Source organism: Synchiropus splendidus, chromosome 7 (assembly GCF_027744825.2).
Source record: "Synchiropus splendidus isolate RoL2022-P1 chromosome 7, RoL_Sspl_1.0, whole genome shotgun sequence".
Lineage (NCBI taxonomy): Eukaryota > Metazoa > Chordata > Actinopteri > Syngnathiformes > Callionymidae > Synchiropus > Synchiropus splendidus.
Window position 1 is genome coordinate 24,383,860 of NC_071340.1, and position 24,579 is coordinate 24,408,438.

Sequence of the window (24,579 nt, forward strand, 5' to 3'; positions counted from 1 at the left end):
GGACAGGATAGCTACTCTTGGAGGTACGAATAAAAATTAAAATATATAATATAAATATAATAAGAATTAAAATAAGATCTTGAGTAACTTTTTATTAAAATATAATCTCACGCTAAAGTAGAGTTAACTACCGATTATTGCACATTTAAACTCTTAGAAAAATAAAATCTTCCTCTGAGCTATATTTAGAACAGATAAAACTGTGTGATTCCTTTTGCGATTCATCCCAAATTAACGCCACAGTGAGATTAAATGGAATAAAAAAAGTTTAATTTATTGACAGCCCCAATTGAAAAAGTTACTCAACTACTGGGAATAGAAACACAGTAACTATTATGGGCTGGTGAGGCTTCATGAAACAGTGTCTTCATTTTCAGAGCTCAGTCGTTGGCGCTCACAGTTTAAAATAATGTGTTCAAACGGTTGTTCTGGCTTTAGTGTGGAGGGTGGCCAATGAGTGAGCTCTAAAGTGACGACACTGTTTCATGAAGCCTCGCCAGCTCATCTAGATACGACCCACCTGTGAACTGATATCATCATCATCATCAAATGATTTGAAATGTTGCCAGAATGAGTCAGGTGACGCCCCTGTCACCTGACTCATGCCTGTTTACACATAATGGCAGGGGAAGTACCAGGAAGCATGTGATCTATTCAGATGGCGAGTTCTTCTGTTTCAAAAGTGGAAGTGTCTGTGGAGTAAAGTGATACACAACATTGTGAGGAGCTCCTGAACTAACCTCGACGTCATAGCAGCAGGGACTGGGTTCGCTCCAACGCTCCGGTGATCGACGGGGCTCAGATAGCTCAAGGATTTCTATCGTTCTTCATAAGTAAAAAAAAAGACTTCATTTAGCATCAGCACAAGTGCATTATGCACTTCCCTGCGCTTCATCCATCAGTGCAGAGAGACCGGCCACTCTTCTTTGTTCACCTGAAACGACTTGCCAGGAGGCGAAATATTAAGCTGTTTAAATATTAAGACATCACGGCTCCGTCGCCTGTATTCCTCCCGTTTTTGGAGGCGCTTTCATTAATATGCGAATGGGAATCCGAGTTTTGCTTTTAGCCTGGGACCTGGATCACAAATCGGAGGTCGATACAAGGCGCTGGTTGAGATGCAGAATATTGGGAAGTCAACCTGGAAGTCTTGGGAGAAGACTGTGCCCAGGAATAGGAAGGAGGCCCTCATATTGAGCCTAGGGTCGCGCCATCATGGACAGAGAAGGGGAGGTCACATTGCATATATATCGTCACTAGAGCAACTCACCTCCGCCTGTGAAGAGTCCAGCTCATGTGTTGTCACCAACAAAGTCACACGTCCACTTGTCGGTGAGGTTGTCACTTGTGTTTTGGAGGTGGAAAGTCTGCCGGCAACACAGTCACCATCTGTAGCATTTCACCTGACACACATCAGTAGCATGGACAGCGTGATCCATGTGCCAAGTGGACCTTGCTTTTCATGGTGGTGACAAGTGACCAGATAGTAGAGACGGAGTTTAAAAAACGTTTTTACTGTCATTTTAGCTAAATTGGTCACCATTAACTAGAGTTAGGAGTAAGTCACACATGCGCAAGTCTCATGCAAGTCGAGTCATTTTTTTGTGTGGGTCGAATCCTGAAATTATAACAAGATGCTTGAACGACAGACTACAAACATTTGTCCTTTCTTGTCTGTCCTTTAGTCTTTAATGCCAAATGTCATGCTCAAACCTCCATTGCTCAGTTCTCCTGTGGTTGCCACGCCGGAAGCGCAAGCTTGATGCATGCATCACATGATCATATATACAAGATACCAGGTTTGCTAACATGCGTATATAATCAAAATAATATCAATGCAGAATATATTTTCAATAATTCTCTCAATAACGAAGAAACGCATGTTCAACACATGTTTGCATGTGCTAGCTTCTCCTATAGATTTAAGTCATTCAGTGACGTCAACACTGTGTTTGAGAAGCTGAAACATATGTCTGGAGTCTGTGTTGCAGCAGAAGAGCTAGCTTCTCCTATAGATCTAACTCATTCAGTGACGTCAACACTGTGTTTGAGAAGCTGAAACATGTCTGGAGTCTGTGTTGCAGCAGAAGAGCTAGCTTCTCCTATAGATCTAACTCATTCAGTGACGTCAACACTGTGTTTGAGAAGCTGAAACATATGTCTGGAGTCTGTGTTGCAGCAGAAGAGCTAGCTTCTCCTATAGATCTAACTCATTCAGTGACGTCAACACTGTGTTTGAGAAGCTGAAACATATGTCTGGAGTCTGTGTTGCAGCAGAAGAGCTAGCTGCTCCTATAGATTTAACTCATTCAATGACGTCCACACTGTGTTTGAGAAGCTGAAATATATGTTTAGAGTCTGTGTTGAAGCAGAAGAGCTAGCTTCTCCTACAGCTCGACTATGACGTGAAAACACTTAATCTACATGTATCTCCAGCTGACTCAACACTGGCTGCATCACCTCACTCACCAGTGTGTTGGTGGTGGAGTCCAAATCTCAAGTGCTTATACTCTACACACTGAGTAGCTCAAGTCCACGTCATCAACCGATGAGTCGACGAATTGTAACTGCTGACAACTGTTGGAGTCCAGGTCATGTGGAGCTACGAAAGGCGGCTCCTAGCCATCCGTTCGGTCCACACCGTGTGGTCCGTGTCTCAGCTAAAGATGACGGGTCACACACTTTGGGAGAGCAACAATGTGTTGCTGCGCAATAGCTAAGCCAAACACATTTTTGGTGGTTTGATAGTTGTTGGTACAATACGTGTTTAGTGACTAACTTGACGCGGTGATTCGATGATACATTCGATGGTAACAAAGGTTCCGTCACAACAGCATTGATGCTGAATACCTATAAGGCTACTGTGAATACCGTGTCGCCGGCACAACCTTCTTTGGACTGAGACGGAGGGCGCTTCTTTACGGCTTTCAGAGCAAGTGAAAAGCGACAACAGGGGAAGGTGCGTGCAGAGATAAAAGCATCTCACCTCAGCTTCTTAAAACATTGAATACTTTACTGCGAGACGCCTCCACGATGAAAATGAAGCAACCCGAGACAAGAGAGGTGACGCATTAGACCTGCTCCGGCTCTGCGGGGCCAACGATATACTTTTAATGAGCGTTATGCAACACAGGTGGAAAAAAGAAAGGAAGCTTTATTTAAACACACCTTCATCAAACGGTGAACACAGCACACAGACTTGGAGAAACAACACGTCGATTCCTTCGAGGACAGTGTTTTTTAAATGTGAAAAAACATTCATTTACGAAGACGCTGGACGTGTCCACACCGACAGCAACAGTCGGCTGCAGTCTGATAAAATATCTGAGCAAGACTGTACATGACAATTAAAGATATAAATCACACTGAATGGTGAGATTCGCACCCTCACCTACTGACTGACAGTCGGGAATGTGGCCAGCTGTCACCTCCAATAGAGCAGGAAAACAACCACTTGAATTATTGGATTGATCCGGTCTACGCTGTGCTTTACTTTAACAGGTTTTTGCTTACGAGATGCCGAAACAGAAGCAACAGGCCTCTAAAGACCGTGAGTCTACTGTGAGTCTACCCAACGGATTCGGACCATGGGGGCAGCGTTGCTGTTACTACCTGATACATGGCTCTAATGAGAGACAAAGCAGACAAAAAGGTGGAAACTCTGCGTCCTCCAGTGGCGATATATTCAACAGCCTCACTGACCACCGCCTCCTACAACGCTGCCTCACTTTCCTCTTTTGTGCAAGAGCTACATGATCAATGCTTCTTCCACAGTCGCCATGTTGGTTTTGGAGCTTGACTGTGGGCTGCTCCCCCTGGTGGCTATATTGATGAACAGCAATACCAATGTAAAGAACACATGGAGCCATGTGATCCGTGACAATCGTTTGAACGAGACAGGTACAATTTTGAACGTACAGGGAGCATGAATGGGTCTTATAGGCACCCATTCCTCCCGCTTGTATTGTTACTCTTCTTTTGAGTGGGGTGTCATGTTTGCTAACCAGTGGTTTCCACCAAACCCGTAGTTCTATTTTGCCACTTTTCACAGTCAATCTTGACTACAGTGTATCGTTCAGGCAGGAAGGCAGTCAATGACACTTCGCATTACATTCTCCTCTAATGTCTTGGGCCCAGCAGCACCGGGCACCTCACACACTCACTCACTCACACATGTGTAATTCTATCCTTGTGGGGACATTATGAGGCTTATCATTGCCATAACCCTTTCCCTAGACCTTCACTCTCAACCTAACCATCCAAAACACATGGCCACATGGCTAAACTGAACCAGGAGTCTGCCAGCCACATGTCCCCACAGAATCGTGCGGCCCTCACAAGGACGACATTTTGTCAAGAATTGGTCCCCACAAAGTAGGATGAACGACCCACACACACATGCACGCCTCATCTATAGGACATTCTATACTTAGCGCAGTATTCTGACCAGCTGGTTTATAGAACCATTTACAGTCAAGGTTATAAGAAATATGCGCATGCATCTTGGCAACGGACCTGGCTCCTCGCTCCCTCGACATACACATGTCAGTGAAGAATTTCTGCCAAGTTTTCAGTGCTAAATGTGTCTGGTAGTTGTACGGTGGGTTGTTGGTGTTTATTCCGTGGACTTAACTTCAGTATAGTAAAAAGAAAAGGAACACTCACTAATGTTGTAAGAGTCTGGGCTTTTTCCATCTGTCAGTTTTTGTGGATAAAATTAGCCATCTTTCGTAGGTAGCTCTCTCATGTAACAAAAAAACGGTACTTACAACATGACCCTTGTGTGAAATGGAGAACTTGTGGTACCTCTGAGGTCAGTGGGAAGCAGAGGTGAAGGTGAGGCTGACCTGGCTCACCATTTTACTTCCTTCTAGTTCTGAGGCACTGAAACAGGTTTGTATGGAGAGGATCTCTAATCTTCTTTCGACATATAGATGAGCAGGAACACGGTAGTAGAGGAGACGGTGGGCATCACCTGTTTAAGGTGTCCCCAACTCAGAGCCCTCTTTGACCAACAATATCATCCAGAATCTCAGGACAAACCAGGGCAGTCCGCCAAGTGGATCACCTCTTTTACAGCTGGCAAGGTACGTGCAAAGCCATGACTCGCTGTTGAAGAAATGTGTGGGTTTGAAGTGTCTTTACTAACTCCCGACCACAGCACCATGCTGGTCTGATGAGGAGACCAAAAAGCTCCATCTTGAGACCGTGCATATTAAACATGGTCCCAGTTTTGTGTGGATTTACGGGGTTAATATTTTGACAGTCCTCGTGAGGACGGACCAACCGTCTGCTGAAGCTAGGACCCAACAACCCCCCGCCTTTAGCAGCTATGCATCAGCCATGTCTCGTGCCTCTTTGCTGAACACAAGCTCGGGGAAAGTTCATGCTGAGCGGGATGTAGACATGCAAGTCAAGTCATACACTGGAAAAGGGGCAATAAAAGTCTAATAAAGTCGATTTATTTAACTTCCGTTCCATCCCTGCTTGAGGGCAGGACAGCCATTTTGAAGATTAAACAGAGATATTACTTTTGTATCAGCTGAGTCACGGAATGCGCAAGTGGAATGCGCAAGCCATACTGAACTGACAGACTCACAAGTGACTTGTCAAAGCAAGTAAACATCCCCCTAACTGCTGACAAAACAAACTCAAAATGTTTAAGGATGATTTGCTGCATATTGACAATTAATAATGGAGTACAAACCATGGCATGAAAATGAATGAATGCAAATTTGGTTCATAATGATGAAATCATTATCTGTGAATCAATAATTTATATTTGTAAAAGTAGAAAAGGTCAACAACTAATGAACAGCCCGATGTGATGTTCCTGTTTCCTCTAGAAAAGACAAAAACAAATGAAATAATTTATGAATTCAGGACAAAATGAGTGCTGAAGTTCTTGTTAACAACAAATCTGCAACACTGAGTTTCTGGAATTGCAGTCATAAGCAGACAACAGCTGGAGTTGGAGCCTACGAGCAGAGAAAAGATCATTTGGTTGGCTAAGATCAAATTTTTTCAGTGTCATATACATAATGTAGGGGAGCACATCTGGTGCTCGCGCTGTGTAGTTTAGCAAGTGTAACCTTTATGAGGGCCTGACCTTGAGACTGCAACATGAATGTTTCAATGAAAAGAGATGTAGCTTGTAGTCGCGCTTATATTATTACATAAAAACAGCTTCACATCATGAACTGCCGCTCACTGAAAGACAGGCGCCTGGGTCTCATTGATTGGCAGGTCTCAGTCAGGCGACGGGCTGTTTGGTTTTGGAGAACTGAACGTTCCCGATCAGCTGTGTGCGAAGTCTGATATTTATTCTCATTTTGAAAGAAAGAACAGCAAGCACTCGGTGGCAGTCTGAAGCCCTCGGAACGGCTGTACTGCAGACGACCACTGGGGTTTCATCTTGTTCCTCAAGCATGTATTTGTTTTTTTGTTTTTTTACATGAAAAATATCGACTCAATAATATAGAAATGTTAATACAAAAAGTGAAAGAAAGGTCCTCATGAATAAATAGACTACATACAATTAATAAAATGACACCTACAGTGCGATCTCTTGTTTTCGTTATAGCTTGTTCTGACATACGAACACATTCATTACACTAAATCACAAATATTCCCTTCAATTAAACAAAAACTGCATGTGGGAAGAGTGCTTGTTTTGGTTCACCTAGCTGTAAGAAAAACACACTAAAGAAGTAAAAAGCAGCTGGAGCTAAAACAAAAGTTGTCCTCACCAGGTGTGAGATAACAAGTGTCCGGTTGCTAGGAATCACAAACAAATAGACGAAGATTGAAAGATCCACAATTGCTGCTTTTTATCTTTACACTGTGTTGAGTCACTGTCTTCAATCTCACCGAGATACAACAGCGACGTGAGTCCCAACAAGCTCCAGCTGATGATTCAACTCGAGTGTGTGCAAACCTGAGACAAAAGTTTTGCATGACATCATTTAGAAAGCGATACCATTTACGTTGTATTTTGGGAAACAATGGCGAAACATGAATTTGACTGACGCATCCATTGTTCTTATTTCATTTACTTGTTCATCAATTGATCCACGTCTCCTTTAACCCCAACTGTTGCTTCAGCTGTTGCAGTGCATTATGGGCGTAGGAGAATAAGCAGAGACTTTTCACTAGTAAGATACAATTTTAAATGACATGTTCCACATATTATTATCGCGTGGATCAGCTATGCCCAGCATGACTGATCTAATCGCTCTAAAGTACTTCTTCAACACGTACAGACTTCAGTTATCAAAAGCTCAAAAAACTTCTACAATTCAAGCATTAATCCAGTGGCACAACTGCTGCCGCACTCCTGAGTTGTCAAGTTGCTCCCATTCCTACCTGTCAACCCAAAAACAATGTCAATATAATATATAATAATATAGTTTTGTCAGCAGTCACATGGATGGAAGTTGATTCATTTAAACCTTTCAAATGTACGATGGGATTCAGTGAGTCAAGGCTTCAGTAGAAGCCATACAAGTGAAAGATGATTCGTTCAAAACCTTCCTGGTGCTAGATGGAACTACAGGACAATATTCAAAGGAAATATGTTTGGAAATGTTCATCATACAGACAGACAATCTCACAGCCCCCTTGGATGTAATAAATTCAGTCTAGTCATTCCCCTTATGATGGACGCAACCTTATGAATTGTGAGCATGAGTTCTGGAATGTTTCTGGCATGTCTCCATAATCATGAGAATTTTGAGACATTTTTTTTGCTTTTCAGCTCCCTCCCATGCTGATGCCTCTCAATACCTCTAAAAATGCTACGAACCACATGACCGATGCCTTCACCCTTCTGTTCTTTCAAGTCAACTAGTTTCGGCAAACCAATTAGGCTAACTTTTTATAGCAGCGGCAGCAGCACGCCCTGGACAAGCACCAAAGGAGCTACTTCATCTACTCCACTATTAAGTGTGTCTGCGCACCGGCGGCGCAGCGTCACTGGCATGACTCACTGATATGTTGGGGATTTCCAAACGCTGCTGATAACAATCTCTGAGTGACAAAAGTGATTCATACCATGATTATGTGCAGAATAATTCACACATCTAAAAGATGTGACCATGAGACAGTGGTCCTGGCTTCAGTTCAGTCAGTGAGTGAGTTGGCAGGTTCTGATAACCTTGGTATCTCCCTGAGATCTGTCGGTGGTGTTTCTGCTTGGAGTCGCAGGCTGTGGCGTGACCAGACAGGAGCTCTCAGATGAACACGCTGCCTCAAAACAAATCATGAGAATTATCATTAAATACCATTTAGACAAAATATCTCCTCTCTTGTACGCAGCTTCCTCAACAATAAAACTATAAAATCAATGCTACACACTCTTCTTCAGTCCAAGACGATCAGATGACCCAGAAAAAGGAAAGTGAATCCAGGCGAATTGATTCCCGCAGCGAGAGGCTGAGAACTGCAGGCTCTGGTCCAAAGAGTCTGACGCCCAGCCAACCTGTAGGTGGCTGCCTTTTCATTGTTCTCCTCCCCGGTTGGTCCCGTGCATCCTGCCCACTTCTCTTACTTGCTAATCCAGATCCAGAAGCTGATCGGCCACAATGTCCATGGCTGCAGAGGTTTTGGCCGAGCTGCTGGGAGAGTCCACAAACATCTGTGGGATGTCGTTCCCAAAGTAGATTTTGCTGTTGGCTGCGATGGCCTTGTACTTCATCAGCTGCAGATACTCTGGGGTCAGTTTCATCTACAAAGGGTCAAGCACAGACTTCAAAAGCTAATTCAGACAAAACCTCGAATTAGAATTACTCTAAATCAAAATGAAAAAACTATCTTTTATTCCTCATACTTGTAGGGCCCAATTTCTTTCTTCCATTTCGTGTCATTTAAGTCAAAAAGGTTTTATCTCAACACTGCAATTAGAATACAGTTTTCAAAAAGACTTGTTTTTTCTCCACAAAAAAAAAAAAACTTAACTGGACTTTGTGTACTGGTCTATCTGCCAATAGTGAGTAACAGTGAGACGGGTAAGTTATCCTGGTCGGGGATGTTGTCTGGGAAAGCTGGAGACACCATCGCAGCGTGCGATCCTCATCCTTACCTTCTGAAGACAGAAAGTCTCCTAATGGGCTCAAGCACAATCATAATTGTTCTAATAATAAAAAAACAGAGCAGTTGAGAAGCAATGGTGTCCAGACTAAAGGCGAGACACAACCCAGTTCAGTTGAGCCACTACGGAAATCACTGACACAAGCCTGTGTGTATGAGTGTCAGTCTTATCAATGCCTCGATTTATGGACATTCCGTTGTGGTTACAGGATTTATTTATTTCAACGTAACAACATCCACGCCTGCCACGCCTTGCCCCACCTCATCCACGGCTATCAATGTGTCACCAGCTCTAACGAGAGTGAAATGTTACTGATCATGCCGCTCAATATTTACACATCATTTCCTTCAGATACAAGTAAAATAAGAAGCTGACGGTGCCTTTTCCCAGGCTGCTTCTACTCTCTTCAACAATCAATCCCATGTAAATAAACATCTCAAAGTCAGGTTTGAGGAGAAGCTTTCGGTCATCAAAGTTGTCTTCACACATCTACGTACAAGTAACCCAAACTGACAGTGATTTTCACCAGATTTATGACCATTTTTGAACCATCCAAACTCTCACGACTCAGCTGAAGCGTTCTCTCGAGGCTACTGCGCCAACGAAAACAACACAGCTTTTAAGAGCTGATGAATAAATCTCTCTCTATTGTTTGGAAACAAATCTCCTCCTTCTGGCACAGCCCTTTGCTGAAGAAGATTGGACCCGCTTGGAATAAAGTCTGTAACATATTTAGCAGCTGGAAATAATCCAGGGCTCTGCAGTTCCTGCTTTATACAGATTTAATCAATCGCGTAATGTCCATGAACTCCACATGTCTTAGTACATGTCAAGTGACAAATAAACATCTAAGGAAAATATTAAAGAAATGTGGGTATTTTGCTGAGTAGCATTTTTTCTGCAGGTTACAGCCGCAGAAAATAGACCTCTGTGTGAGTTCACACTGGAATAGCTGCATCATAAATGCACTACAATAATGAGACATTAATAATAGTGTAATTAAAATCTTTCAACTCCATCTGCTTCACTGGAACTTTCAAATTAGATAAACAGAAACTACAGTACATTTAGCAACTGTCTCTCTGCTGCTCACATGTCCATCCAGTCCACATCACCAGAGTATCATCAGCTCCTTATTGTAGAAATATCACACATTCCAAACACTGGCCTTGAGCAACCCCGAGATAACAGAGGATGCATTCAGAGGATAAAAAAATTGTACCTTGTTGGCCTCTGCTGCTCTTTGAGCTGTGTAGAACTCGGCATCTGCTCTGGCTTTCTGGCGGGCCAAGAAGGCGTTATCTAACAGAGAGACGCCAACAAGAGAATGATGTCAACAGAGAAAGCATTACATGGTGTAAACACAGATTCCAAATCATCAAAGTCAACACAAAACACAATTTTCTGACCGAAACATTTAGTAAAAGCACCTTAAGCAATAAATGAATAAATAATTGACAGTGATGAGGAGTTGACAAGGTGCAGTGAAGATTATTAAGGGATTTACAGCTTGAATTCCTCTCATCTTGGCAGTCTGTGCATTGTCTTGTCTAAACAAGTCACATTCAACATGAAACCTACAATGAAGAATTAGGACCACTTCAAAGAAGAGATAATTCACATAAATGGGAAAAAAACAAAAGTAATACAAAGATGAAATGCAACAAAAGTTTCATTTAAAGAAAAAAACAAATATGGAAAACCTCAAGAGTTTGTTTACCGATCTAAGCCAAACAAAATGATCTGACTACAATGGGTCTGTTGTTCCAACTACATGCTCATGTTACTACTAATTTGATTCAGAGGTTTCGTGCACCTTTACTGACTCTGCTTCAATCATGAAGACTTCCAAGATACAAACAAACCAGTGACAAGATCACTGCCAGACGCCTGAACTACAAACACTACTGCCAACCTTCGGTTTCTCAACCTCAGTTGGACCCTGAAGGAGTGACTCGATAATTATGTCTTCATTCAACCACGAAAGTGAAGTGAAGCAGAACAAAAATAAAAAAAGAAAACCACAGTACAACCTTGCACCTCACCTTTTTGCAGGGTGTGTATGTGGAATATTTGTCGACAGAAACCAAATAACTGCGTTGATTGTCAAGCCAGGACATGTCGAAGCAGAAGCAGCTGGAGTCTGCCGACAAACCTCTCAACTGTACTGAAAGGGACAAAGCTCTCAATACACACCTTCAATCTCAGAGATCTTTTTTTCAGTTTCCTTCTCCATGACCTTTTGCCCAAACTTGATCTCAGACACTTGAGCAACTTTTTCTGCCTCTGGAAAAAGACGAAATGCATACTTCAGGCATGTAATGCAGTAAACTGTGTTGTGAAAAGAAAAAAAAAAGGAAAAAAAACGTCCACATCTTAAAAGCGGTTGAATGAGGGAGTTTGTGATGCTGTTTTTGAACGATGTTGTCCGGCCAGACAGCGATCAGACCCTTTACTGCTCCGCATTCATCATGTTAGTGAGGACTCGCGCTGTACAGACAGTTTCTGGCATCTGTCACAGAGTCGCCTGTGGCGAGAAGCTCACACTCCCACGAGAGCGTCCCTGGAGGAGGTGCAGCTCTCCAGGTGGGATCAAGTCTGTGGCTGAAACCCGGTTCGCTTGTGTTCACGTCAGACATTTGAGCCCAACGGTCTTTGGAGACAGGGTTATGTTCGTCACTAAGGCCTGCCCGGGAAAACGGAGAGACAAAAGTACTTCTCCCCAGAACCGTTGAGTCATAACTTAAATCACACTTTTTTTGTTTTAAAGACATTTAAAAGGCTCATGGCCGGATTTGTAGTTGTTTGATTCATATTTCAATTCTGTTTGCTCTTCACTCGAAACACACTGTGCTCCATTCAGAAATGGACAATATCATAAAAGATGCACTGGAGCTTTCTCACCGATCACAGCTTTGATTCTTTCAGTCTCTGCCTCTTTCTCCACGACCTTCTGCGTCTGTTGGGATATGAGCAGCTTGGTTTTCTCGCTCTCCCTGCATGGAGACACAGAAACCAACATATGGAATCTTCAACACAGTGAAATGGTTTTCATATAAATTCACATGTAAAATACAGTCTGATGTTCGTCACGCAAATCTAATCCTTCTAAAAGTACTGTCATTTTTGGATTAATTTAATCAAGAAGCGGCCTGCTTTCTGCAGGCAGGTTCATCTTCATTCAGTGTGTGTGCAAACTGAACAATGGCATAATGAAAAACATGTGGTCAGTTTTTTAAGTGACCACGTGGCTGCTAGAGAGGAAATAAGGTGATGAGCAGTAACAAAATCCCTCAGAGACTTCATTACTGAGGTATCCTAAAGGTACAGGAAAAAACATCTGAAAAAATATTACCAGTTTATTATAATCGTAGCATATTTTGTGACCAAAAAATGAAATAGATAAAAATACATCTGAGACGATATCTGAGAATTTTCTCAAGTGTGTGACACCCGACTAAAAAACTGGAAATATGTGATATTGTGCTCGAAAAACACATCCATGTAGAAGCTATCGATAAATGAAGAATTGCAGTTGGAGCATCAAACGTGGGATTCAACGCTGAACAGCATTACTTCTGTCTGTTAGACAGCTGCTTTAAGTGTTCTACAGACGACAAAGATCACATGGAGCTGTCATCACTGACACCACGATTCCTTCAGTAGATCGCTGGATTAAACTAACAACTTTATGAATTACAAATAATTATTCCGGAGACTAATGTAACGCTTTCTGGTCCGTTATGTACCCGCAGTGATGACAGGGATTACAACAAAATCCAGGCACCTGTTCGGGTGAATCAGGACACAAACAGAACAAGAACACAAAACCCCAACTGCTATTGGACAGACCCATATCAACGCACGAGATTTCAATGTCAAGACTCATTGTGATTTGTCCTACAGTCCAGTGTGACTCAGAAATGTGAAATAATATGTGTAGTCACTCAAAGATTTCAGTCCAAATTATCTTCAACTAAATGAATCAGATGCCGACAGATGGTATCAAAGGAACGTGGGGTTAAGTCAGGAAAAGGTTCCTGAGACTTGACAGTGAAACTGCAGGTCGCCAGTGTTTGTAATAAACAGTTTTGCATCCATGTGGAGTCAATTGAAACCTGTGGGACCAATCAGGAGGATTTAACAGGATTCTTGCTTTTAAGTACAACAGCTTAAAGCATTCTAAGTTCCCTCAGCAATTGTGGTGCAGATCCGGAAGGTGCACCAGATGCAGCAATTGTTTGCTCTCAATCACTGTGCAGTTCAAAACAGCTTTGTTTGCTTTGGAAATCCTGCTGTGCTTCACTCTATAATGTAAATAGACAAAGAAAAGCAAGGGCTAGTGGATTAGATCGAGCAAACATTGCAGCATTACTGTAGCAGAGTCCGGGAATCAAGAAACCAAAGTTGCATAACACTGTCTTCACTCACTGAATTTGGGCTTTGCCAATCACAGAATTGGGAGGAGGGCATGTGCAGAACCCTGCTGTGTTTGTGATATCGCAGATGTTCAGTCCGTTTTAATTAGGGTTTAAATCGTTTCTGCTCCAAGCTAACCAGAGAACATATGATCTCAGCATTTGAGTCAACCATCAGGTAGCCTTGACAAGAAAGCTAGGGTTACCTAATTGTTGGTGTGGGTTGGTTTGTAAACGGAAATCACTCAGATGAACATAAAACTATCAGGTTTGTCTAGTGGCCCGGGCCTGCTCCTGTGGGCTTTTATTTATTTATTTTCAGTGACCATCCTGGCCGTGGTCCTGCTCATGACCTCCCTACAGCAGTCATGCACCAAACAGCTCCTTTTTTCCCCTAACAAAGACGTAACAATAATAATTACAATAAATCCTATTTATTGCTTCCACTATATATTAAAATCAAAGTAAAATAAATGACAACACTCTTTCATCTTTACTTTCGGCTATGAAACGACAGGAGCCGTACATTCTGTTAGACCTGTGGCGAAGGTCCGTCATCAGTTAATATCGGAGTTGATGATATGAATATGGTGGTGAAGCCTATGGTGGTAAATAGGTCCAGGCTCACAACCCTGGAATCGCCCATCTGATGACGACATCCTTGAGACGTGCTTCGTTGTGAGCCACAAACCAGTTATTTTGCATTGCCTGAGGTGGGGAGGTGCGAGGCTGAACAGCAGGGGGCGGACCGGACTCAGGTACCGAGACAAAATCTGTGTGAAAAGCCCCTAAGGGACAACCAATAGAGACCCGTCTGATCTGAGGGTCCTGGCTGGCTTGTATTTCAATGATGTAGTCACGGTCAGGCCAAAACTGGCGTTAAAAGGTATTAATACAAACTTAAAAGTTGAATTTAAAGTGGGGAGGGAGCCAGTGCTGAGAATCACTGTTGCTGCCGTTTTCTGATCCAGCTGGAGGCAGCTGTTCACGCTAGTGAGGAGGAAACAGGACTGATTTTGTATTTTTTTTACGTGAAGACTAACAGACAGCGACAAATAGTACATAGAGATTTCGCGTTATAGGAGTGATGTTTTTGGGCTCTGGTCCAAGGCTGCAATCTGGGAAGCTGGGAGAGTTTGGTGAGGAAAAGACCTATATTTCTGCTATTTTGTGCCACTTAATGACATCATCAAGACATGCCAGGACAGCAGCCACACCTTCAGAATAAAATTTCATGATCAACAGTGTCAAAAGCTGCAGTGAGACCTCACAGAATTAAAATGGAGCCTTCACCTTTGTCTACTTTTTGAAGCGTTGTTTTGATCCCTTGAAAACTTGAAGTCTCACTTGTGAGGTGAGATGAACCTCTGAATCTTTCATGTCATGCGTCTGTCGTGACCAGTGTGGCTCTAAAATAGGAAGGCTTCTTTTATTTTTACCACAATGTGCCTTACCCAAGTCCTTATCTGTCCTCCTCAATTTCATCATCCAATCAGGTTGCCCAAGAGTGAGCAGAGTGCTGACTACTGGCGGAGTGAGTCAAAGCATTTCTTGGTGCTTTATCATTGCACATGAAGTTGTGTCACTACTCCATAACTGATCCAAATATTCAGGGACTTTATTCAGATTACACACTACAATATCCAGGTTATAAATTCCTGTTTCCTTGGACGACAATATCCTGGCTCCAATGATCCTGGCTTCTTTGTTGTGAGGCTCAGTCTAACATGCAGACACTCCAGATCACTTCAGGAGACACAACTGTTCGGCTGCTTGGTAACAAATTGTAGCTCAGCTAATCACATTACATACAAACATAATGAATGAATAATGAAGGATCTAGACGTGGTGAAGACAACTTGTTGGGGTTGAAAGCCAGCGTCAGAAAGCGGGAGAAGGAGATTTAAGAGACTCTGAACGCAGCACTGTTATTAGTGCAAGACGGGCTGAAAACTACATGGATTTTCACGCACAAATAAACAAAGAATTCAGGGGAGCAGTTGTGGATGAGAAAGTCTCGTTGAGGTAGTCACAAAGAAGTGAGGCTGTTCTGAAGGCCAAAGACAGCCCAAACCCAGCATCTAATAAAGTGGCCTGTGATGGTTAAAGCATAAACACAGGCCTCTCTGTGCAATGCCACATTGACTTCAGGGTTTATGACAGCACACAAACAGTCTGAAGGCTTTCTGAGTGGTGCAAAAAACGCTGAGCCCTCTGTAAATGCGGAACTCAACACACAGTGCTCCCTCGCGTTCTTCACGATCAGTCAGGTCATCATAGTAGACTTTGACCACTATCACAACTCAGGAATTTTATATGGAGTTTCACTCCGTCAGTGTGCTGTTACTCAAAGATAACTAGGTAAACACAAGATGTCAGCAAAAAACCTCTTCCGCCTCCATCTGCCTTTGATTCACTTTGAACTTCATTCTTGCTGTCAGCAGGTTGCTGAACACTACTGCCACCTGCTGTCCAGTTCAGCTTATTGCTATCAATATCATTTAAAAATAGAAAAGGTATTCAGTAAACTCAATCAAATAAATGTGAGGCGATAATCTGTTTTTCTAGCTACACATTTATAGTGTTTTACTACGCAACCTGTCAACAAATGATTTTAACTGGCTGTAAACTATTGCACTTGCTGCGGCTGGTTTTACGAGGAGCAGCAAGTTTAATTATTCTTGAAGCTTCCCAGTGTTGTGGGTTGGAACTCAGTCTAACTTGACAGGCACCCAGCTTACATCACCCACACAAAACAAGCCCTCCACTTCTACTGCTTGTTTATGCTCTTCAATGACTTGACTAAAAGGAGTTGGTTGGACTCCCAGCCTAGTCATTAGGGGAGCACAAAGAACAGAGAACAGTTTTGGCAAGAAGTCAAACTTACATGAGCTCGTAATTCCTGCGAATGCTCTCTGGGATGTTTGGTTTGGTGACTCGAACCGCCTGTGAACAGACAGAGAGGGTCGGTGGGAAGCCTGAGACAAACAAAAGCCCAATCCCCACCCGCAGAGGCAAAAAAAAAAACTGCGCTCCTTTGGCATCTCCTTTGTTATGTCAACTGGTTCTGGTCATTTACAGGAAATTTGAGGACACAGTATTAAAGTCAAGTGAAGCATGGAGCAATGCACTGAAAAAAGGCCGGACATTCTCTACTGCAGCTATTTAACTCATCAGTCTTGGTCTTATTTTAGCGCGTTAACAACTGTGATTTAGCAGGTACTAAAGGAACGATTTATTTTATAGATGACCATGTGACCGGAGCCTTGCTGATCGAGTTACAACCAAACAACAATAAAGGGAGGAGATCACAGAGAGTGGAGCCAACTGCAGCGCTTCATGTGAGTGTAGACGATTCATATGACGGCCATGTTTCATGCTAGACACACAGGGAACTGAAATGTATTGTCAAACTCGACTCCCGTTATCATCCGCATTCATGTGTATCATTTCCTATCATTTCACTTAAATTAAATACATATTGTTAAAAAGAAGATGCAGTCACTTCCTACTTGAACCTTTACAATCTTTATTCAAGTCTGTTTGAAACTGACAATAAATAATTAAGAATCAAGAAATAAAAAAGAATTAAATAAGATTAATGTAATCATCAACACAACGTTTGCTAACATTGGTAAGCAGCACTGACAATGTGAAACAATGATGGAGCTTGATGCAGCTGCTTGCCACACTGCTGCCCCCTGCTGCATAAACCGAATATAGTCGTTTTAATTCGGCTGTAGAAAAAACTTCACCAGCGTGACGCACGGACTTGAGTTTGTTGCGGTACCTGTATGATGAGACCAGGAGCCATTTTGGTGAGATCCTCCTGCAGAGTTAGCTTCAGGTTTTCGTCAATTTGATCTGCAGAGGACATTTTAACTGCAGTTGTTGTCAACTTTACCCAACTGGAATCATGCACACACAAAATGGAAATGATCCAGGGTTAGAGGAATCAACTCCAGCCACGGAATTTTACTCTTAAGAGTGGTTGATGCTGAGTTCTTGGAGAGTGCAGGTCTAATTCTACATGGATGCCAGTTACAGTTGCAAAATTACTGAGATAAAACAGGAACGTCTATAAAACATTTGACAAACTTAGCAGTACTTCTGTTTTGAAAATGACATGGAGAAAAACAGGGTTGTTTTATTAAAGGAAGGTGGCATATACTATAAAGAACAAACCAGTGGCCAAAACCGAATAACTTTCCAGATAATAATTTGTATTTTTACATAAACAATGGATTTAACTCACAAGCACACTTGTCTTGAATCTGTCTTGAAAAATGCTTGTGGAGTAAGATGTTGCTGGCCAAAATGACAGTAACTCTAACATGATTTCAACAGACAATGAAAGATGAGAAAAGGAGTTGGCCTTGGATATCCGGTATGGATCACTCGTGTGAAACAGCTTCAGCTATTTAAAGTCATTATTTCTCTAATAATAAGTTTACAGTGGTCTGGTGCCAGCCCATTGATTCAGATGGACTGTAATAAATCAGCCTGCAGCACAAACCCCACACCTACTCAACCTTGTAGTGATTAAGGTGCTGACTCACTCATGTTCCGGGTGCCGTAAGGGAACACTAAATTACAGGTGGCATTTTGGTGAAAGCAGCTGCGTGGGAGAGGTCTTACCAAACAGGCCGATATAAACCTCCTGCAGGGAGTGAACGCTGCAGAACTGGTTCAGCTCGTGATGGACCTTGTTGAAGATCAGCGCTTTGTCGTAGTCGGCAGTGAAGTTTCTTACGATGTCGTAGACTGCAGAGACGTGAACAAGCAGGCAAGAGTGAAGTCATGGAGATTAAAGCATCTGGAGTCGGGTAAATCAAATTGGTTAAGAACGATCACTTGGGAAGGAAGTGATTGTTAAATTCCCTAAATGTTGTTTCATGCATAGCAACAGAAGAAGGGTCAATAAAGTGCATCTCATCCTGTTCTATGTGTGAATAGTGGCTGTTGCGGTTGAGACAGTGAGTGTGTTCCCAACAAAGATGACCTGGCTTCCACATGAAAATTACAGTGAGCAACAAGAGGCTTACCGGCAGATGGAATGAGGTAGTTCACCACTTCGATGCGGTCAAAGTAAATCATCACTCCACCACTAAAGGAAAAAAACAGTTTAAATCATATGACACACAAAGCTGAATTTTAACTCATAATTTGTTAAACATGCTGTTTCCGGACAGACATACTGCTCACATATTACGGTGGAATCTAGAACAGCGTTCAGTTTTGCTGCATAGTTAATGTTACACCAGATTTTTGCTACAACTGACGTTGATTTAAAAACAAACAAACAACATACAAGGATGCTATGTGGGGGAAACATGGACTACAGTGAATATATTTTTAACTGTGCATACTTAGATTTCATGATTAAATTGTTTCAAGACTCCAATGAGCACACAAGAAAAAAACATTTATGATCTTCATTCATGATCCAAAGAGAATGATGGGAGTAGCATGTTTCGAAGAATAACTTTCACAAAAATATTTCCTGAAACTCTGTATGGTCACTTTCATCCTTCATCGGCAACACAACATTCAAACATTACAGATCAAAAGCTATTAATCACCAGTACATTACATGCTCGATATTCAGAGCCTACCTGGTACCGCAAGGCACATTCTTCACTTCATCTGTTTGCAGTGTCGTCTGAAAGTAACAAAGCTAAATTAAACTCATTCAGGTGGAAATTACAAAAATTTGAATGATTCAGTTTGCTATTTTACACAGGGACCAGTAAAACAATTGAAAAAATAAATAAATAAATTGAAATTGTACTCCAAATAGGCTAGTCTTGTAGCAGAGGTACGGAGAAAGGTGAACAGAGAGAGCTACATTGCAGCTAGGCATGTGTGAATGATGTGAAAACAAGTTTAGCGGGAAGGGAGGAAAAATATTATCTTGACTCACCTGCACTGACTTGTATGTGGTGATGAAAGGAAGCATGAGATGGAAACCAGGTCCACTGGTGGACGTCAGCAAAGCTCCCCCCCTGAGAGGAGAAGATTAAAGGACCAGGAATGATTCAGATTCAAGCAAGTGGACAATTTCTGAACCATTTAAATTATGCTTGCAGCCCCGTGAGAAAGATGAAACAATCTCTATATTTGTTTCTATATTATAGCAGTTACACAACAATAAGCAATAGCTTTATTCCAGCTAAAATCACAGTGATTTCAGATCTCTTGTTGATTCAGGTTTTTGACGGCACACATTTACAGTGATACTTAACTTAGTGAATGAAAAATTTTAATATGCAGAGTCACCATACTGGAGGATACCAATCTCGTCAACACAACAAGCTTCAAAAGGCCGACATGAACTTGCTACCACTATGTCTACTGACCAGATTACTCACACTAACCTCAAAGGTCAGGACGGAGCCAGTCCCTGGTGAGTGCATTGGCCAAGATCTAGTATAATACTTTAAATGAATGGTGAGTGAAAAGTTCTTCAATAATGCTTGTCAAGTTTCTCAGGAAGGTTTGTGTGCACCATTTAGTGTCATCTAAATGAGGCAGGGTGTTCTGTCAATAATTACAACTTTTTCTAGTTGCTTTTAGTTTTCTAGTTTAGCACGCAAATGGAAGAGCAAATATATTTTGGAACTCAGGTATTTATACCGGCGCCTGCTGCTTTATAGGAAAAGAGCTTCTGGCTGCAACCTGTGCAGCAGATGTGCTACAGATGTGTAACTCAAAATAAAAAAGCCGTATAATCTGCACCTGTAGTATACTCCTGTGTGTCCCTCTTCAATTTTGTGCACAGACGCCAGCAGCGCTGCCCCCCCAATGGCAACAATAATGGAGAAGATGGCACCCCACTGCGCCATCCTGGAAACAAGACAGACAGGAAAATGTGTAAGAATGAGTAACAGCTCTGATTAAAATGAGCAACATGGACCCGCTCAGGAGCCTGTGCAGCACTGCAACATGTGGTCTTGTGTTTATCTGCTCTAAGGCTTAACCAGCTGGACCACACTGACCTACTCACACTTAAAGAGGATTGCGACTGAAGTGTGAAAATGTCTGTCGGCTCATAATGTGTCGACACAATTCACACAAGTTCAGAAATAAGGGAACTACTACTTATCTACTCACACGTCTGAAATGCTAGAAATCGACGTGGTTGAAAATGAACACATGTCCATGTTAAAAGTGACGAATATTTTAGATGAAACTACTGATAGTAGCACATGCGACGGCCGGCTGCGGAAGTCTCCATCCAGCCGTCACTTTGGCTTGAACCAACTGAAGCTGAGATTTGTAAACTTGCAGAAACTCGAAAAAGCCTTCTACTCATGAATTGAATTTACGTCACTGAGATAACTGCAGACACTATGAATGGAAGAGAAACACATTTCATTGTCAGTATCAAATTATAAACATCTCAAATTAACTGTGCTTATTGTCAACGGAGATTAGCGATATATTATACATATTTATGATTATAAATGACTTAAAAAGGGCATTTATTCGGCGGTAAAGGCCATACGTTACATTTGTCAGTTAATTATGGGTCAAAAAGCTAAGGCCAAGGCCAAACACTGACAAACCTGTGTCAACGTGAAGTTAGCAAATGAGTCTGAACCCACGTTAAAACACGTCTTAAAAAGAACAAAAACAAGATTGCTGGAACAATGTCCCTTTGCTCAAAGATGTGTCATTATCTTTCCTATTGTAAAATGATCCTTACCTGAGATACAATGCAAAAATCTCTCAATAACAAACAGAAGCCGCACCTGCTAGCTTCTGCTTCTTCCTCTGCGGTGTAATCGAAGGTTTGATTGTTAGACTGGTACGTCAGCCCCCTCTTCTGGAGGGTGTGTGCACCGCTTCTTTAGCGTGTGTTTTCTTTTAGTATTTTATTCATTACTATAATTGTGTGAGTTAGATAATTAATAATAGTTTAAAAATAATCATTTTTGTTATTTTAATATTAGATATTATACAATATCTTAATATTATCTTTAATGAGAAGAATGTGATTGCATAAGTGTGAAGACATTATAGTGACTTTTGTTAATTCAAGACTAAAAGATGCCTATTGCTTTCAGGTTGCATAATAGTAAACTTTGATGGGATTTTTTTTGTTTCGTTTACATATTATTGACATTAGTTTATTTTTTGTTGTTCTACTCTGATCTAAAAAAATGAATACATAAAATATAAAATACTAAAAATGGCTCATGTTCTGTTGAAATATAGGAAGTACAGTAAGAAAATAAAAATAACTGAAAAATCTTCGAGTAAATATGCAACACATGATTAAAAATATGAAACATTAAAAGACAAATGCATGAAACATACATACATGCAGCATAAAACAACAAATTTAATTTAATGTCTTTCTTTACTGATGCATTTTGAAACAGTCAATACAAATTCCAATAGAAGTGAACTATCATGCACCCAGGAAGGACGTGTATTCATTACACTGTCATTCATATCAAGGCACAGTGCTCCCTGCGAGACCTTTTATTCAAATATATTAAGAAGTGTACAGCAGATCCAGATGGATCCAACGGTATAAATAAATCCCTCAAAACATGGTTCAAAAGCCTGATTCCAGTGGTGTAAATACAACAACAATTTACTTTAAACAACACTGCAAACAAAAGTAAGGGCATCGTCTTTGTTACACTCCTGGATGATACTCCCACACCGTTGGAAACCAGAAAAGCAACATCCTGCTTGGACCACAAGATGGTGGTATTGACCCATAGACTTGGATGAATTGTTAGAAAAAAGGCTCCCTCTCATTTACAATCTGAGATTGTTTTTCTACTCAGCAGTGTGAGAGGTTTCAACTACTGCCCAAGGCCATACTCTTTTTCCTGCTCCCCATGCCTGATCCTGCGAACAAAAAACTGCACAGATTGGTCATCATGTTTCAGATGACTATGACAGATTTTTGGCTCAGTTACTTGCATTTAATCTCTCACCCCAATACGCCTCCAGGGTACTGTATAGCAGGAGGCGGGCGATATTGATATTTTTAGATTTTTCCCTGCTGCATGCAGAAGCAGCGGCGCTGACCCCTGGGTGCTGCAGTGGCAGATCTGTGCCCTGCATTTTAAACAGGGTGGCAGGGGGGAGCGGCGAGGGTAGCGGGAACAACAGAGCAAGGGAAAAGAAGTTTGTCAGAGTTCATTAAGTATCAAGGGAACATGGCTGGAACTGGCAGTGTAAGCCACGCCGGAGCCCTGGTGCCATTAATCACCACTGACAAGAAGCTAGGGGCCGGGGGGAGGCAGGGGGGGTGGAAGGGTGGTGGTGGGGGTGGCTGCCTCACTGGAGACTCTCCGAGTCATTATAGAGCAGCCTGGGCCTGGGGTGGTCAAGGTAAAACAGCTCCGTCACAGAATGGCATAACCATATCCTGACTGACAAGCCAGTCACGTGACTTCATCTGTGTCCACCCCCACCCCCCCCACCACCCTCTTCAGGGCCCAGCCGCACCAGCGCAGAGTGCTGTGCTGACATATGTGGTGACCATGCATCTCTGTCCGACCGCCTCATTTTCTCTCCCAAATCTGCCACCCTGCTGGAGAGAAGAAATAAATGGAAGGGAGAGGCAGAGAAAAGGCTGGTGACTGGTGAAGATGGAGGCCTCTGTTAAGTGCTGTGCTTGAAAGCCCGTCCGGCCTCATTAGCTGTCAGTTGTAACAATACAGCGCTGGCAGCGAGGACTGCTCCCAGTCTCAGCGCCATAAATCACCGGCTGACAGCGGCCTGACAGGGCTGGGAACCTGCACACATGCAAGGCTTGTTCGCTTTTCTCTCTCTGCCCTCTGTTTTCCACCGATCCTTCTATTTTCTTCATCTCATAACTCACGTTTCCCATTATAATCTCAGCCTTTTCAACTCCAGGACACACAATGGAGGATGTTAAATATCGAGTCAAGCAGAAAGAAGTGTGTGTGAGTGAGTGTCACTGCAGAGGTGAGATGTGCTGAGACAAATGGGAATTTATCTGGGCTGGTGTGGCGCGCACATAATGGCAGGGTTAGTCAGCATTCCTCATTGTTAATAACAGTACAGGCAAATACTCTTTCAACTGAGTCATTATTGTTGCCTCTCCTGTCTAAAAGACACAGTCATTGGGGTGAGATGAATCTTGACTTGACATACATGTCTCGGGTTGTGACACATTTTCCGAGGCTATTATTATTAAATGCATGAGGCAGCATCGGAACTGGATTTAAAATTGTGAATCAGGTTGAGTTTGGACAAAAATATCAAGCCACTTTCCATCTATTCTCGGATGTAAAAAGAAAAAAACTAAAACAGCTCAGCATCAACAACAATAAGAATATTCAGTTCACATTCGTAAGTCTAAATAAATCTATTGAGACTTAACTGCACAAACTGTAAATATAATTCATAACTTGTAAGTAACATATTTTATATTTTCATATTTTAAAGTGCACTTATAACCTTGCTATTCTATTTACTATGTATTCTATTCTATTTTAATGATTTTGAGTTAGAAATATATGTATATCACGGAGTGGATGCAAATGAGAGGTCAGCCGGGGGTATGCACTGCTACAGTGCCTTTTTAGTTATTTATCTGATGCTTTTTTCTTGGATATGTTTTAGGTATGATTTCCGCGACTGACTTGAATGTTCTTTCTGTGTTGTCTGTTAAGTCACAATGTGTGTCGTTCTGCTGCTCCTCATCATTCTGATCTTTAAGTATTTACTGTTCTGGAAGGTTTTGTGTATGAAAAACATACAGGGGCTGGACAAAATAATGGAAACACCTTAAATCTTTTTAGTGTTTTAAGGTGTTTCTATTATTTTGTCCAACCCCTGTACCTGACAAAAGTGGACAAAGATGACTGAAAATTAATTCTGTTTATTCGTCTGGTGAAGTCTTTATTATGGTTCCAGAGAATAAAAATTAAATAAAGCATCATGGACACGTGAAGGTAACACAGCTAATGTCTTGTGAGATATTCCTCATTCCTTTTGTCCAAATCTAAATAACAAAATGTCCAAACGTCCAAGTTGTTGTCTGACTTCAGATCATTCTTCTGACCGCCTGGTGCCACA

At 41.9% G+C, this 24,579-nt stretch overlaps 1 protein-coding gene across 2 annotated transcripts; it reads right to left on the reverse strand.

Moving 5' to 3' along the window:
* Nucleotides 1–24: 24 nt before the first annotated feature.
* On the reverse strand, nt 25–21,318 carry erlin2 (ER lipid raft associated 2). Of its 2 annotated transcripts, XM_053869986.1 has the most exons (13): nt 21,215–21,318; nt 20,245–20,352; nt 19,430–19,511; nt 19,122–19,168; nt 18,552–18,613; nt 18,145–18,270; nt 17,297–17,370; nt 16,394–16,452; nt 11,993–12,084; nt 11,285–11,374; nt 10,311–10,390; nt 8,549–8,725; nt 25–825 (listed from the first exon to the last, which is right to left on the reverse strand). In XM_053869986.1, the coding sequence occupies exons 2-12, from the start codon at nt 20,349–20,351 to the stop codon at nt 8,552–8,554; spliced, it is 993 nt and encodes a 330-aa protein (XP_053725961.1). In that variant the 5' UTR covers nt 20,352; nt 21,215–21,318; the 3' UTR covers nt 25–825; nt 8,549–8,551. The 2 variants fall into 2 exon arrangements, with proteins under 2 accessions (XP_053725961.1, XP_053725960.1); XM_053869985.1 differs by lacking the exon at nt 25–825 and having other exon boundaries at nt 3,042–8,725.
* Nucleotides 21,319–24,579: the final 3,261 nt, after the last annotated feature.

Bases quoted from the DNA above. Each gene is read 5' to 3' on its own strand.
- erlin2 (XM_053869986.1), bottom strand. From the start codon at position 20,351: ATGGCGCAGTGGGGTGCCATCTTCTCCATTATTGTTGCCATTGGGGGG. The intron at 18,271-18,551 runs GTAAGCCTCTTG...ACGTCTCTGCAG, and splicing joins CTACCTCATTCCATCTGCCG to TCTACGACATCGTAAGAAAC. The intron at 16,453-17,296 runs GTACCGCAACAA...GTCTGTTCACAG, and splicing joins CTCCTGGTCTCATCATACAG to GCGGTTCGAGTCACCAAACC.